This window comes from Phodopus roborovskii, unplaced genomic scaffold (assembly GCF_943737965.1).
Source record: "Phodopus roborovskii unplaced genomic scaffold, PHOROB, whole genome shotgun sequence".
NCBI lineage: Eukaryota > Metazoa > Chordata > Mammalia > Rodentia > Cricetidae > Phodopus > Phodopus roborovskii.
This window is the reverse complement of record NW_026125981.1, coordinates 271,221-287,500: the sequence shown is the minus strand read 5'-3', so window position 1 is coordinate 287,500 and position 16,280 is coordinate 271,221. Positions and strand designations below refer to the sequence as shown.

At 37.6% G+C, this 16,280-nt stretch overlaps 1 protein-coding gene across 2 annotated transcripts in view; it reads left to right on the top strand.

Moving 5' to 3' along the window:
- Med14 (mediator complex subunit 14) overlaps positions 1-16,280 on the top strand; it is an 88,323-nt gene that overhangs the window by 31,659 nt on the left and 40,384 nt on the right. For both annotated transcript variants that reach the window (XM_051179244.1, XM_051179245.1), the window contains exons 11-12: positions 8,507-8,632; positions 11,597-11,675. In XM_051179244.1, the coding sequence (XP_051035201.1) occupies positions 8,507-8,632; positions 11,597-11,675 (205 nt within the window). The remainder of the gene's footprint in view (positions 1-8,506; positions 8,633-11,596; positions 11,676-16,280) is intronic.

Genomic DNA, 16,280 nt, shown 5'->3' with positions numbered 1-16,280 from the left:
ATATATGTATATGTGTCTAGTGCCCAGGGCAGTCAGAAGAGGGTGTTGGATACCCTGGAACCGGTTGGAATAATAAACCATTATGTGGGTGGTGGCAACTGAACCTGTGTCCTCTATCAACAAGTACTTTTAACCACTCAGTGGTCTCTCTATTCTGTGGATTCTTTTTTATTTTTATTTTATTCCATAGATAATTAATTTGGCTTTTTGGTCATGGTAATCTACTTAATTTCTTTTTTGATGTCTGATAGAATTTTGTCATCCTTGTCATCTCTGGTACTGTGTTTTTGCTTGATGTAGTCTATTTTTAAAATTTTTTCAAGTTAATGTGTATGACTGTTTTGCCTTCATGTTAATCATGTGTGCTTTCTGAAGCTTGCAGACATCAGATGAAGGCATTGGATTCCCTAGAACTGGAGTTAAGGAATAGTTGTGAGTCACCATGTGGATGTTAGGGATGGAATCTGTTTCTTCTGCAAGAAGCAACAAGTGCTCTTAACCACTTGAGTCATAGTCAGCCCTTTGGTTTTAGTGTATTGATTTAATATTCCACTATGGTTTTCATTTGATTTATTTAGTTTTTCATTTCTACTAGCATTTCTATTTTTCCTCCTTCTTTCACCCCCCCCACACTCTCTTTGCTGAACTTCTCATTAGTGTTGCTAATTTCACATCTATCTTTTAGGCTTTTGAAATCTGTACCCTTAGTTAATTTATCTGCTTGTTAGTTTTTGAAAACCTTTACAGACATACTTTTGAATTCTTTGTTCAGTATTGAAGCTATCTCAGTATCTATGGATTTGCTAATCGAAGAGTTAGGTTCTTTTGTATATGTCATGTTGCCTTCCTTTTTCATTGTTCTTTATGCACCCATCTTTATGGATTATCTCTTCCAGTTATATGGGGGGAATTTCTTACTGAGAAACCGTCTCTTGAGGAGTCAGTCTCAACTATCATTCAGAGAAGACAAAACAAGGTGCTGTAACACAAAATCAAACCTGCTACGGGAATACACTTAAAACTGATTAATGCCAACTAGTATAAAACCCATGGCCATAGAACAGGGTAAACTATCACCTTAAATGTTATTTAGGGTAAAAGTAAAAATAGTAAATGAGCAAAATCAAGGTCAAAAGAAAGCCGAACCAGAAAGTCAAAAAAGAACAAGAGGGGAAAAGTATTGCACATTAAAGAGAAATGCACAAACAAAATTGCCTAAATATAAGAAGAATAAAAAAAATTTAGTGGGAGGGACATTTACAGTATTATATGGCTTTTGAAATCTATACTGTGGATATATTTTGTGCTTATTTTTCTTTAATAATAAGCAACAAAAATTCAACAAATATTTGCCTATTTTTCTGTTTTTCAAAAAGACTCAGTATGGCAGCACTCAAAAAGCTGAGGCTGGAGGATCTGGATTTCAAGACCAGCCTGGACTATATAGTGAATTCAAGGCCATCTGAGCTACATAGCAGACCCTGTCTCAATCCCCCCCCCTTACATAAAGTAAAAATAGCACTGAAATCATAATAAAAGGAAACAGTTGGAAAAAGGGGGTGGGGGAACTAAATGGCGAAGTACCAAAAGTACTATCACTTTTTTGTTTTTGTTAAGATTTATTTTTTAAGTATACAGTGTTCTGCCTATATGTCACCCTTTAGGTCAGAAGAGGGCACCAGATCTCATTATAGATGGTTGTAAGCCATCATGTGGTTGTTGGGAATTGAACTCAGGACCTTTGGAAGAGTGGCCAGTGCTCTTAACCTCTGAGTCATCTATCCAGCCTATGCACCTTTTTTCCCGGATACTCTAATATTGGAGTTTTCCAGGTAGAAGGGTTGGTCGATTGAAGTTGGAGTCTCTTTTTCCTATTGTTTAGGAGGGCACTGAGTCTGAAGCAGTCAAATGTCAGATTCTGAACCGCTGTCTTCATTTTAGGAGCTTCCCTTCTTTGCATACCAGAAACCTCTGCTGGCCACTCTGTGGGCCATGCAGGTTGTCCCATACTGCAGACTCTCCAATTGACCATGGTTAAGTCAGAGGGTGTCTCTTGAATGCATTGGGGAGTCAAGAATGCAAAGCACTGGAAGACTATGGTGTCTCAGTGCTTTGAATACTGCATTAAACACCCTTTGGGAGGGAGGCGGCTTCAGAAGTTGAGAGAACTCCTCTGGGACTGAGCTTCAGAGTTCTCAGTCTCACTAAGAGACAATGTTGCTGCTGCAAGCCTGCTACAGAGGTTGTGCTGCCTGCTGACTTTGGACTTAGGGCCTGTAAGACTCTGCAACTCTCCTCAGATAAATGGGGTCTACCATCAACCACCAGACCCTTCAACACCCAAGTTTCCTGCTGCACAAATTCAGCATGTCCACATATGTCTCTCCTGATATTTATTCACAACTGCCCTCCACTGCATTCTCCTACCTAGAGGTTGTGGCATGTTGTCCCCCAGGCCCTTTGACTTGGGATTTTTTCCAGCATAATTAGTACCTTAAATAGTAGGCCTCCTCAAAATGGCATCCAAATCTCAGCCCTTTCAAGACATGAGTGAGAACATAGACCTCATCTCCACTTACAACTCATGACATAGGTGAAGTCATTCTCTAACCAAATTCCCAGATGAGAATGTAATTCTCTGCTGGATGGATAGAATTGCCAATCACCCTGTCCCTCTTCACCAGGGAGTCCTAACATTTTTTGAATATAGGGGAAGGGAACTTTAGCAAAAATGCAAATGTGGGCCTAGGAAGTAAAGGCAGGCAGTCCAGAAGTGTGCATGCATTGGTTAAATGTTTTTTTTTTGTGTGTGTGTGTGTTATGTGTGTGTGTATGTCTGTTAATTGTCAGTGTTCAATAATCTTAATTATAAGCTTAGTGGAAGCTACCCCTTTCATATTTTTTAAAACATAATTTATCTTTATTTTACGTGCACTTCTGTTTTGCCTGTATGTATGTCTATGTTATATATAGTGTCAGATCTTAGATTTACAGACATGTAGCTGCCATGTGGGTGCTGGGAATTGAACTCTAGGCCTCTGGTAGAGCAGTCAGTGCTCTTAACCACTAAGCAATCTGTCTACCATTTCCCCCTTCCCCATCTTCCAAATAAATAGAGGCCTGGAAAGTAAAATCAAACCTCATGGATGCTAGAAGAAGGGCAGTAATCTCACATTCTTTTTTTTTAGCAATATTTTAAAAATGTTCATGTATATTTCATGGGACTTTTAGTATACTTAGAGCAGTCTAAGTTTACAGTATTTTAGTCATCCCCAAAAGAAACCTTATACCCACTATCATTCGTTCTGTGTTTACCTGTCTCTATGGCTCATCTACAGTGCAGGTTTATCTGTATAAATGTTTCATATAATTGAATCATGTAATGAGTGTTCTTTTTGCATATTGTTTTAAATGTTGATCAATGTTATAGCAGGTTTTTAATTTATTGTCATATATACCATATATTATCAGTTCATTGATGGACAGTGTAGTTATTTTTTATTCTCAACTATTGTGAGTATAGCTGGGAACATCTGTCCAACTGTGAACATTCATTTATATTTCTCTTGCATATATTCCTGTGAGTATAATAATGGTTAGGTGATCTGTTTAATCTTTTGACTATTTCACAGTCCTACCAACTGTGTAAGGGTTCTGTCTTCTCCCCAGTCTCCCCAGTACTGGTTATTGTTTCTTTTCCTTTTTTCTAGCCATCCTACTGAGTGTGAAGTGAGATTTCATTGTAGTTTTGGCTTGTTTGTCTTTATGTTGAGGGTCTTTTCATCTATCTTCGGCAAAAGTGTCTATTCAGATCCTTTGTCCATTTTATAATTGTATTATCTTTTTTTCTTATTGTTGAATTATAAGAGTTCTTTGTATAGTTTGGATACAAGTCCCTTTTTATACATTAAGATTTGCAAGAATTTTTTCCCCTATGCTTGGTAACTTTATGGTATTTCTACTCCTTCCTTCCTTTTTTCCTTCTTTTATCCCTCCCTCCCTCCGTACTTCACTCCCTTCCTCCTTTTCTTTCTTCCATCCTTTAGTCCTTCAGTTCAGGTTGGCTTCAGACTTGCTATGTACCTGAGAATGATCTGAACTGGTTCTCCTACCTCCACTTCCCAAAGTTCCAAGTGCATACATAAATTACCACATATCAAACCAAATGTGAACTCTTTTTTGGGGGGTGGTGGTGAGACCCTATGTATCCCTAGCCATCTGGAAATCAGTATGTAGAATCTCACATATTTCTGTGTGTCTGCCTCCAGATTAAAAGTATATGCCAAAACACCTGGCCAAATGTAAATTCTAAAACAGAAGCTTGGGTGGTAATGGTTTGGTGTACTGATTTAAGTTCTCGTAATTTCTCTTTCATGCATATTGTAGAGGTGTCTCTATTGACTAGCCAGAAGATCTGAGTTTAGCTGCATGTTCTCAAACATGATGTATACATGCTTTGGGCCCCATTCTCCAATTCTAGTTGGAAGCTATTGTTAGCATAAGTTTTTTTTTTCCCCTCCTAGGTCTCTAGTTTCAGTAGAAACACTTGGATTCAAGCCTGTTTAAGAGTAGGTTTTCCTGCAGGTTTGGTCCCACCACCACACCAGCACCAAATAACACATAGAGACGCTGAATTCGATATAATGCTGTTGGCCTGTTACTAGTTAGTATTAATTAGTTATTGGCTAGCTCTGTCTTAAATATTAACCCATTTCTATTTATCTAAGTATTTCCACGTGGTCTTATCGTAGGGGAGAGAGAACCTGGAGTTCTACATCTTGAAACTCCTCCCAACTTCTTCCTCTCTCCTCCTAGTCTCCTAGTCCCACCTATCTTGCTTTCCTATTGGCCAGCAGTGCTTTATTCAATTTATTAACCAACATATTTACAGAATGACATTTCCCATCAAGTGTTTGATGGCTCAAGTGTTTGAGAATAGTGTTACAGGAACTGTGACTTGGAGATTTTGAGATTGGTACCTCAAGTCCTATTTATCAGCACTTTTCTGAAACTAGGACTACCAGGAAAAAGTCTGTTTATCCACCATTTTAGGGTATAAATTGTATTTGTTTGAGACACAGTCTCACTGTATAGCTGTGGCTAATGTGGAACTCACAGAGATAGTCCTGGTTCTGCCTCTGGAGTGCTGGAATTAAAGGTGTCTTTAAAGGTTTGTAGCACTTAAGTCCATTCTTTGATATGTTAGTGCTGTTGCTTCACTTTACTTTTGTCCTGATTCCTAACTGGAAGAGCCTGAAGGGAGTAATTAGAGATTAGAGCATTTCAAGAAAGGCCCTGGAGAAGGCATAGCTGCAGGGCTTTGGAACAGAACACGTGGAAGTGTATGCTTTCACGGTCAGTGGGGATGGGGGGGGTGGGGGGTGGGGGGGTGGAGTTGCCTCAGGGGAAACCACGTGCAGAGAAGGCCAAACTCGTGCTAGGCAGGGAGATATTATGCATCCAGTTCTCAGTGTTGTCTTGAGTCTTGGGTGTCTCCACCCACTAGACCTGAACTGGCATTGCCAGGTGGAAGCAGCATACAACAAACTACCACTTTTGTTTTGTTTTTGAGACAGGGTTTCTCCGTGTAGCCCTGCCTGGCTGTCCTGCCACTCACTATGTAGACTAGGTTGGCCTCAAACTCAGAGATCCTCCTGCTTCTGTGATTAAAGGCATGTGCCACCATCACCCACCTTAAATAACCATTTTTAATTGTGCATAACTTTCATATTTCTCTTCATTTTCTCAAACATAAATAAAACTCCACCAAAAATAGATATCAGCAGCCATAGAATATATTCAAAAATATGTATCATAATTAGTTTCTGTTGGATGTATGTCTGCTGATGCCTATCTACACAAAATTATTCAACTTTGATAATTAGATTAAAATTATAGTTGTTATAAAACTAAAAGTTGCCAGTTGTACTTTATTATAGTTTAAAATGGTTTTGCTTTAAAGAATATATTGCACTGTGCCAGTTACAAATTATAACTCTATAGAAATGTTTTATCAGTAGCCCCTGTCTGGTGATATCTTAGTAGTAGGTATGGACTTAGCATGTTTAAGGCTCTGGGTTCTATTTTCACTGCTACATAAATACATACATGGTCAGCAGCCCTGCTTCATAAACTGTAAATATTTTTATTATACTGTCCAATGTAATACAGTCAGCAAAACACTATTGTTTTGAACTAATTTCTTGCATTGATGTTGACTTATACATGATTATAAAGCTTTTTTAGTCTCTTTCAGCTTTTTACCTTATTAATTTTGTTTATATTTTATTTATGTAGATAGTACTAGTGGTATTTTCACCCATTTTAAATATTAAAAATTTATGAGGTGGTAGACAATTTCTGTGATGCATAACGAGTGAAAGGGATAAGCATCGTGTTTGAGGCCTATAATCCCCTCTCACTTGGGAGCCTGAAGCAGAGGATTGCTGAGATCGAGGCCAACCTGGCCTGCATAGTGTAAGGCTACTGAGTTAGGCCTTGCCCTTCTCAGTCTATAAGATTCAATGAGACTGTACATATTCAAGATGGGATAGCCACAGATGACATTTTCTATTATTTGTTTGGGGCCAAAGGTTGAATACAGGATTGTTCATGCTACCAGTTCAGTGTACCAGGAAACCCTTCACAAATTTGCCATTTTTTTTGCTGCTAGTGGCTGGTGGTGTGTAGAAAGTGTAGGAGGAGTTTTCCTGTCCCTGACTGCCTGCTAACAAATAAAACTTAATATAAATTATAAATGCTCGGTCAATAGCTCAGGCTTGCTACTGCCGTTTTTATGTATGCTTTGTCACATACCTCATGACTTTTGACCTCATTTTCTACACATCCTGCTTCCTTGGCGGCTGGCTCTAGTCTCCCCTGCTTCTCTGGTCTTTCAGGTTCTTACCCTGATATCTTATTCCTGATTTTTTTTTATTGATAAATAATAATTAGATGTAAATGAAAACTTTATCTGGTGTGTCCCATGTTGGTTACCATTTGTAGGAAAATTTCCTGTCCTGATTACCTGCTCCCAGATAATCAACACTATATGGGGACTTAATATGAATTATAAATGCTTGGCCAATAGTTCAGGCTTGTTACTTCCCAACTCTTTAAATTAACTCATATTTCTAATCTGTGCTTTTTTTTTTCATGTGGCTCATGGTTTGTTGCCTCTGGTTTTTATGTTTGTTTTTGTTTTGTTTTTTTGTTTTTGTTTTCGAGACAGGGTTTCTCTGTATTGCTTTGGAACCTGTCCCGGAACTAGCTCTGTAGACCAGGCTGGACTTGAACTCATAGAGATCTGCCTGACTCTGCCTCCAGAGTGCTGGGATTAAAGGGGTGTGCCATCAACACCCTGCTACCTTATTTTCTACACAAGCTTTCTTGGTATCTCCTCTGACTCCCTCCTTCTTCCCATCATTCTAGTTTGGTTGTTCCACATATAATTCCTTCCTGGCTACCAGCCAATCAACTTTTAAAAAATTTGTTTTGTTTTGTTTCAAGTCAGGGTTTCTCTGTGTAACAACCCTAGCTGTTCTGAAACTTGCTCTGTAGACCAGGCTGCCCTTGAAGTCATAGAGATCCACCTGCCTCTGCCTCCTAAGTGCTGGGATTAAAGCCACCACCTGGCCCAATCAGCTTTTTATTAAACTGATCTGAGTGACAGATCTTCACTCAGTATAAAGGAATGCTCCACAGCAGAGAAGCTAATGTTCTTATTTGACAAAATAATACAGAGGAGTAATACCTATTGGAAGGCAGGCATTTTGAGGTGTGTCATTAGGCAAGACTTTTCTTTTGCCATTCCTAACCTGAGTGGCATTTACTATGCTTTGAATTACTGGGTTTCGTTATTATGCTTTATTGAGAGATTAAAGGGCAAGTTAATAGAGGTACCACAAAACTCTTAGACTAAGTATATTGTTAGCTTTACAGGTTTGACTGTAGCAGTTGTCTACGTTCTCATCTCATCTGGGATTTAAAAATGAGGTATACAAAAAAAAAATTCATGTAATGAATAGTTTTTAAGTGCTTCTTGAAAAACATGAGTTCCTTGTTGTCAGAGTCAAAAAAATCTTTAAGATAAAAAAATTATATTAATAATCTATTGGTATATGAATAAAATTTGTATATTAAACTTTTTTCTTCAGTTTTCCACTAATTAAAAAAAAAACCTCTAAAAGTTGACTTACTAAATTTACTGAATAGAAGTAACTCAGATAACTGGGATTGGTCTTTTATCAGGTAGAGTAACCTCTTTTTATGGGATTTTTGAATTATTTGTTCTTTCTGTTTTTTTAAATATGTCTTATAAATCAGCTAAATAAATGACATTTTTCCTTTACAGCTAGTACTAATTGATGCTATTGTTCAGTTCCAAAGTCTGTAGAATTGTGTCTTTTCTTCTATATTCAGACTTTCCTTTGTTTGTATTCATTGAAAAATAATTTTGTGAAAATATTCAGATTGAAAAATAATTTTTTAATTCTTAACTGTTCAGCTTCCATAGAGACTGCACTTCCAGCTCTAATTGTTCCCATCTTGGAGCCCTGTGGTAATTCAGAGTGCCTACACATTTTTGTAGATTTGCATTCTGGAATGTTCCAATTGATGCTTTATGGACTTGGTAAGTTGCTAAATGTCAGAATCTGTGTATGTCTGTTTGCTTATATGTATGCACACCATATGCATGCCTGTTAACCAGAGAGGTCAGATCTCCTGGAACTGGAGATGTCTTTCAACCACCATGTGGGTCCTAGGAATTGAACCCCTGGGTCCTATGCAAAAGCAACAACTTCTCTTAACCCCCAAGTCATCTTTCTGTCTCAAGGAAATATATTTTAAAGGAAAGCAAAAAAAATTATCTACTATAATGTATAGGTAAGGGTGATGTGTACAGTGTTGAAGATAAGTATGGAATGACTAATGATCTGGATGACATCCAGTACTAGGAACTCCTAAGTCTGATTCAAGTTTTTTTGTATCAGAAGTTAAACTTGTTTATTAAGTAAAAGCAATAACATTGATATCTGTTGGGTTTTATATTATTTGTCCAGAAATTCAATTTTCATTTCACTACCAATAATGATATAGAAATGCCTACTAAGAATTGCTAATGAAATTTGTGTCTAGAGAAGGTACTCATCACAGTATAACTATATAACTTGGGATATGGAGCCCTAGAATAATTTTTCTTGACCCTTAATTCAGTAGAAATGTAAGTTTTATTTCTAAGCAAATGGTTGAACTAACTATATTCATTCCCAGCTATGAAGTTTGATTTCTTTGTACTTTGTTCTGTTACTGAGTGGGGGTTCTCAAATGATATATATTTACCAGGAACAAAAGCATTTTCTATGATTCTTCGATGTTTCTGAATATGCTTGCATGTTTTTCATTTGAAATTAATATTAAACAAAACAATTTGATAAGGGATTTTCTTATTTGAGATGGTATTATGTAGCTTTGGCTGACCTGGAACTTGCTATGGAGACCAGGCAGGCTCGAATTCATAGAGATCCCCCTGTCTCCGCTTTATAAAATGGGATTAAAGGCACACCTGGTTAAAAAGGTAGATTTTTGCCAGCCGGTGGTGGCACATGCCTTTAATCCCAGCACTTGGGAGGCAGAGGCAAGAAGATCTCTGTGAGTTCTAGGCCAGCCTGATCTACTTCCAGGGCAGACTCCAAAGCTACACAGAGAAACCCTGTCTCGGGACCCCCCCCCCCAAAAAAAAAACCCAAACAAATAAAAAAGAAAGATAGATAGATAGATTTTTTTTTTTTAGAGAAATATATTAGCAGCTCATGGAAAATGGGACTTTGAATCACATATTTATGATAGATAATGGCATATGGCAGAGGTTTGTTTTTTTTTTAAAGCTTCCCCCCACACCCATTTAAAATGGAAACATAACTTTTGTTTCTCAGGATACCACAGTTAGTTCCACATAACAGCAGACATCCCAAGGAAGCACAAAAATTACATCATCTGGTTAATATTCTTCATCCTTTCTCTCATCATTATCCATTCCAAAATAATCTCTTCTAGAGTAGCCACATCCTCATAGACTGCAGAAAACTCTCCATCTCTTCCCTCATATACCAGTGAACAAGGGCATATTTGACATGATCAGCAGTCAGTGTGGTGTTGGTTAGCTTACCCATAGCTTACTATAATTTGGCTAGGTCCATCAGCTACCTCAGTAGGAGGTTGCTGACTTTGAAGCTAGTGAGTGCACCATACCAGCTCCTCTAGCAGGGAGGGTGGGCTTGTGGTCCACTACTGACTACTAATGGTTGAGGACAGTCATGCTCCAACCACTGCTGCACCTTCCTATGTACCTTTGTGTGCCTTTCCCATCTCAAAGCCTTTTCTTTAGCTATTTTCTCAATTGTTAACAGCACATATAAATGTAAAACCTTCCCATGTACCTTTGTGTGCCTTTCCCATCTCAAAGCCTTTTCTTTAGCTATTTTTATTTTCTCAATTGTTAACAGCACATATAAATGTAAAGGGGTAGGAAATAATTTTTTGTGCATACAGGTCAATTTGCTATAACAAGACACAGTAGAAATGTATTTTCTCACAGTTGTGGGGGCTGCAGAACAATAATCTAGGTGTTAGTGGAGTTAGTTTTAGTGTGGGCTTCATTCCTGACGCTTCCATGGGGATGCACACTCTCCATTCCTGTAGAGCAAGCAATGGTTCTCAACCTTCCTAATGCTGCAACCCTTTAATACAGTTCCTCATGTTGTAGGAATCATGCCCATAAAATTAGTTTCATCACTACTTCAGAACTGTCATTTTGTTACTGTTATGAATTATAATGTAAATATCCGATATGCAGGATATCTGATAGTGACCCGCCGTGAAAAGGGTTATGACCCACAGGTTGAGAACTGCTCATAGAGATACTAATTGTCCTGATTGTCCTCTTTCATGACCCCTTCTGAACCTAGCTACCTCACAAAAGCCGCCTTTGAACAGTATTGCAGTGGAGATAAGGACTTCAGTATAAGAATTGAGAGGTGGGGGCATGGCATAGTACACCATAATGTCATTTTTATTTCTGTCTAATTTTTTGTAGATTTTGATCCAGTTAGTTGAAATCATTTCATGCCTTATTCTTTGCTTAGTGTTTTACATGTTAATAGTTTTTTACTGTCACTAAAAATTTGGTCTACATTTAGCAAGCCAGTTGTTTAGACAACAGGTCTTCCTTATGTATGCTTGATAATTTGCTGTAAAAAGCAGTATTTCAATAGGCTATGGTTTCTTTTTCTAATTATGGTTCTAAGTCTAGTAATTTTCTTAGTTTTACATACTTATAAATTGCAAATGCTATTTAGCTTTTAAAACTCTTAATATGCCAAGTACTATTTGTGTATTTTCTACTTGCTCTTGCCAATAAAATATGAAGGAGGAAAATCAAGTTGATTGATAGCTTCTGACGGATTTAGTTTATTTTCTCACTCAGCTGTAACATGGGTTTCTGTCTAAAAAAATAATTTTCATTTAAATTATTGCTGCATAGATAAAGATTTTGTTTGTCTTGTAAGCAGTAAATTGATAATTCTTTATTCTGTAGACCAGGCCACTCTGGAGGACATGGAAAAATGTGTGAATGATGACATGAAGCGGATCATCCCTTGGATTCAGCAACTTAAGTAAGCTTACTTAATTTAGCTCAAGAATGAAAAGGGAAACCTACCTTGATAGGATTTATTTTCTTCTCCATCATTAGTTTTAATCTGTCACTGTCCTTAAAGTTTATGACATGAAATCTGAGCATGTTTTGGTGCCTTTGCCTCTAAATTGCCGTGGAATGCATCCAGTATGGCAATCCTCACTAATATCAGATTCCCCTCTAGATACAATGGTAGTCAGAGGGGCATGGCACTAAATATCACTCCTTGATATATTTTCTTAGAACAAGCACTTCAAACATCACTTAATGAATATTTGTACCATGTCCTCTAATAGAATGCTGTTTGTTCTTATCCAGAATCTTTGTGGTATTAATCTCTCAGCAGAAGTATCAGAACAATTGTTCCCTTTTCTCTAACATTGTCATTTAGTTTCTTTCAAAGTCACCCTGTTAACAGAACCAGAGCTTATCTGGGCTTTCATTACCACTCTGGTTACACTGATGTTCCATTACGACAACTGTAACACCCCCACCACTGCCCCTTCCAACAGGGTTTCTCTGTATAGCCTTGGATGTCCTGAAACTCACTCTGGAGACCAGGCTGGTCTTAAACACACAGAGATCCACCTACCTCTGCTGCGACACTACCACCTAAATTTAAAAATTTTTTTTTTTCCTTTATTTGGTTTTTTGAGACAGGGTTTCTCTGTGAAACAGCCCTAGCTGTCCTGTAGTTAGCTCTGTAGACCAGGATGGCCTCAAACTCAACAGAAATCTACCTGCCTCTCCTCCTAAATTTTGGGATTAAAGGTGTGTGCCATCACACCCTGGATCAAAACATTCTTATTATTCATTTATTTTTATATTTGATACAGGGTCTCACATAACCTAGCCCTACTACAGAATTACTACTGTGTGTCTGAGATAGTCTTTGAACTCCTGATGCTCCTTCCTCTACTTCTCAACTACTGGGATTATAGATATGAACCACCATGTCCACCTTAGAATCTTTAAAATATTTTTAAGATTCCATGGAATAAAAACTAGTTTCAGAGATAAAAACTGAAGTTGTCCAGCCAAGCATTGTGGTGTATCTGCAATCTTTAATACCAGTACTTAGGATATTGAGGCAGGAGGCTTGCCATGAGTACCACATGTACATGATCAAGCAGAGAGGTATATAGCAAACCTCCAGGCTGTTAAATAGAAAAGAGAGAAGGAGAAGGAAGATTGTTTTGTTTTGGAGTGTGTGTGTGTGTGTGTGTGTGTGTGTGTGTGTTTCTAGCATCTTCCTTCTTTTGCCACTTCTAGTTCCTTTTGGGGGTGGGGGTGCAAATCAAAGTTTTAAGTAGCCTGCAATTCTCTGTGTAGTCAAGGGTGTCCTCACACTTCTGATCTTTCAATTTCTACCAGATGCTGGGATTCTAGGCATATACAATCATTCTGGTTTTTATGTAGTGCTAGGGATCAAACCAAGGGTTTTGGGCATGCTTAGAAATTACCAAGCTGTATCCCAAATTCCTGGTTTTATAAAAATTCATCATCAAGTAATTTTATTAACATGCTTATTAAATTTCACTAGATAGATTTATATATGAGCTGTTTTTTAAAGTATCTCTTTCATCGCAATCTATGTAACAGTTTTTAAGATTCTAGTTTCATGTTTGTACATTTATAAACAAACACACGTTTTAAATACCTAATATACTTAGTAATTCATGTCCTCTATAATTTGAGGTTGTTTGTCTCTCTTGTAGCTATAAGAAGTAGTACTATCTAAAACCAAAACTCGAAATCCCACAAAGCATTTATTTATCAAATGTATGTCTATAACTCACATAATTTTGGAAGTTCTGATTTTACTTACAACAGTGCTTATCAAATGATTCATTATAAATAGCCAGGTTATTGGTAATTTATCAGGAGTCGGCAAGTTTGTAGAAATTTTTTGAGCTATTGTTTTCCTTATCTTTGCAGGGTCTCACTGTGTAGCCGGTCTGGAGCTCACAGATCCTCCTGACTTTGCATCTCAGGTGTTGGAATTAAATGTTTATTACACCATATCCAGCTGAGATGCTATTTTTTAAACTTATTTTTATTATATGATTTGCCTGCATGTATGTTTGTGTGAGTGTGTCGGATCTTGGAGTTACAGACAGTGGTGAGCTGCTATTTGGGTGTTGGGAATTGAATTCGGGTCCTCAACAAGAGTAGTCAGTGCTCCTAAATAGTGAACCATCTCTCCAACCTTCTGAGCTGCTATTTAAATGTGATTAAAATTAACTGACTTTAAGCATACAATTAATTTTCAGTAAATTTACTATGTTTGACAACTGTTGCCACAATCTAGTTATAAAATGTTTAGCTATTGCCCATGTACAGTTAATCATCATTGCTAGCCTCAGGTAACCACAAATTATTTCTGGAAATTTACCTATTGTTTTGGACTTACCATATAAACAGAAGCATAAGCTGTGTGATCTCTGACTGGCTTCTTCCCCTTGTATTTTCAAGGTTTATGTTATGGCATATACCGGTATTTTATCCTTATGCTTGTATAATATTCCACTAAATGAATGTGCCATATTTTCTTTATTCTGTAGTAACTTGGGGTTGTTACACTTCTTGGCTGATGTGAATATTTCTCTTTGACCAAACTTAACAGTGGAATTGCTGAGATTTAGTAAAATTGTGTTTGACTTTTTAATTTCCCAAAATGCTTTCCAATTTAGCTGTGCCACTTTGTTATTCAGTCAACTTATGAGGGTTTCTGTTTTTATATCTTTTTTCTTTTTGCACTTGTTAGTGTCTTTGGTGCTAGGAGATACCTCATGGCAGTCTTAGCATACTTTGCCTTAATGGTTAATGATATTGAGCAGCTGGTTTGCAGGCTATTTTTGTATTATGCAATAAAAGCAGATTCTAATAAAAGAAAGAGCTGGGCATGGTGGCACATGCCTGTAATCTAGTACTTGGCAGAGGCAGGAATATCACTGAGTTTGAGTTCAGCCTGGTCTCCATAATGAATTCCAGGTCAGCCAGAGGTACATATTGGGGTCTTTAATCCCTAAAAGACCAAACCAAACTAAACAAACCTAAAACAAGCCACATACAAAGTATAAGCCCCCAACTTTTTTAATTATTAGAATCAACAGACATAAAGTTACATATACTCCAATAAAATCAAACAAACATAGCCTGGAAAATAATTACAGAAGCTGCACAGTTTTTTTCATTGAAAATATTTATGGGAAATTTGTATAAAGCTCACATAGAAATATTTTTGGTCTTCAGAATCATATGAAAAATCATGGGTGAATTAGTAAGCTAGGAATGTGGGTTAAACTCCCAGCCCAGCCCTCAGGATGTTGAGAATTGGGCATTGTAAATGGGATACTTAGTCAGACTTTGTCCTAGGGACAAAAAGAAAAAAGAAAAATAGTAATTCCACATGTACTTTAAAAGACTACCTTGTGTATTAATATTTATTATTTTGAGTTTTGTTTTTCCAGACAGGGTTTGTCTGTGTAACAGCCCTAGCTGTCATGAACTTGCTCTGTAGACCTTGAACTCTGCTTGCCTCAACTTCCTGAGTGTTGGGATTAAAGGCATACACCACTACTGTTTGGCTATTTATGGTCTTTTTTTTTTTAAAGACAGGGTTTCTCTGTATTGCTTTGGATCCTGTCCTGGAACTCTGTAGACCAGGCTGGCCTCGAACTCACAGAGGTCCGCCTGCCTCTTCCTCCCAAGTGCTGGGATTAAAGGCACATGCCACCACCGCCTGGCTTGCTATTTAGGATTGCTTATCTGTTTTCTTTTAAGAACGTTAGTAGACATAACAGTCTCTAATAATTTGGATTGGCATGAATATCCATTTGCACCTCTTAACCAAAATGAAGCAAATGATATGTTTTCAAAGTTTATCTTTATTTCTTCAGTTGATCCTTTAAAGTTGTAATAAAATGGCCAGAGACATTCAGAAACCAGTCTGATCTACATGATGAGTTGCAGGCCCACCAGGCTGCATGATCAGAATATGTTTCCAAACAAAAACAAACAACGAACACTGACTGCTCTTCCAGAGGGTCCTGAGTTCAATTCCCAACACCCACATTGTGGCTTACAACCACTTATAAGGAGAGTTGGTGCCATCTTCTGGCCTGTGGGGATACATGCACGCAGAACACTGTATATATAATAATCTTTAAAAAATAAAAACAAAAAGAAAACACAAACCGAAAGAAACCCCCACCTCCCCCCACATTTCACTTTCGGTTTAGCTGGCAAACTGTCTTTAGGATGTAATCTGCATTTGATCTTAGCTCCCCCTCCATAAAGAAGATGTAATATGTACTGGCACAGTTTCAAGGCACATGGTTAGCACACCATTTGTACCACATGTAGTTCTTGGTAGAGCACTTTTCCCCAAACTAACCTATACCCTATTCAGTAAGTGGAGCCAGTATGCTCTTAATAGTTTGGCCTTTCTGGCATTGCTATATTGCTGTGAAAGTCCTTATTTTTTGTGTTTTATGAGTCAGTAAGGGTCTGAACCAGTGTGCTATCTCTTTTTTGTATATTATATGTTATCCTAGCCACAAGGATGACCCGGTTATATACA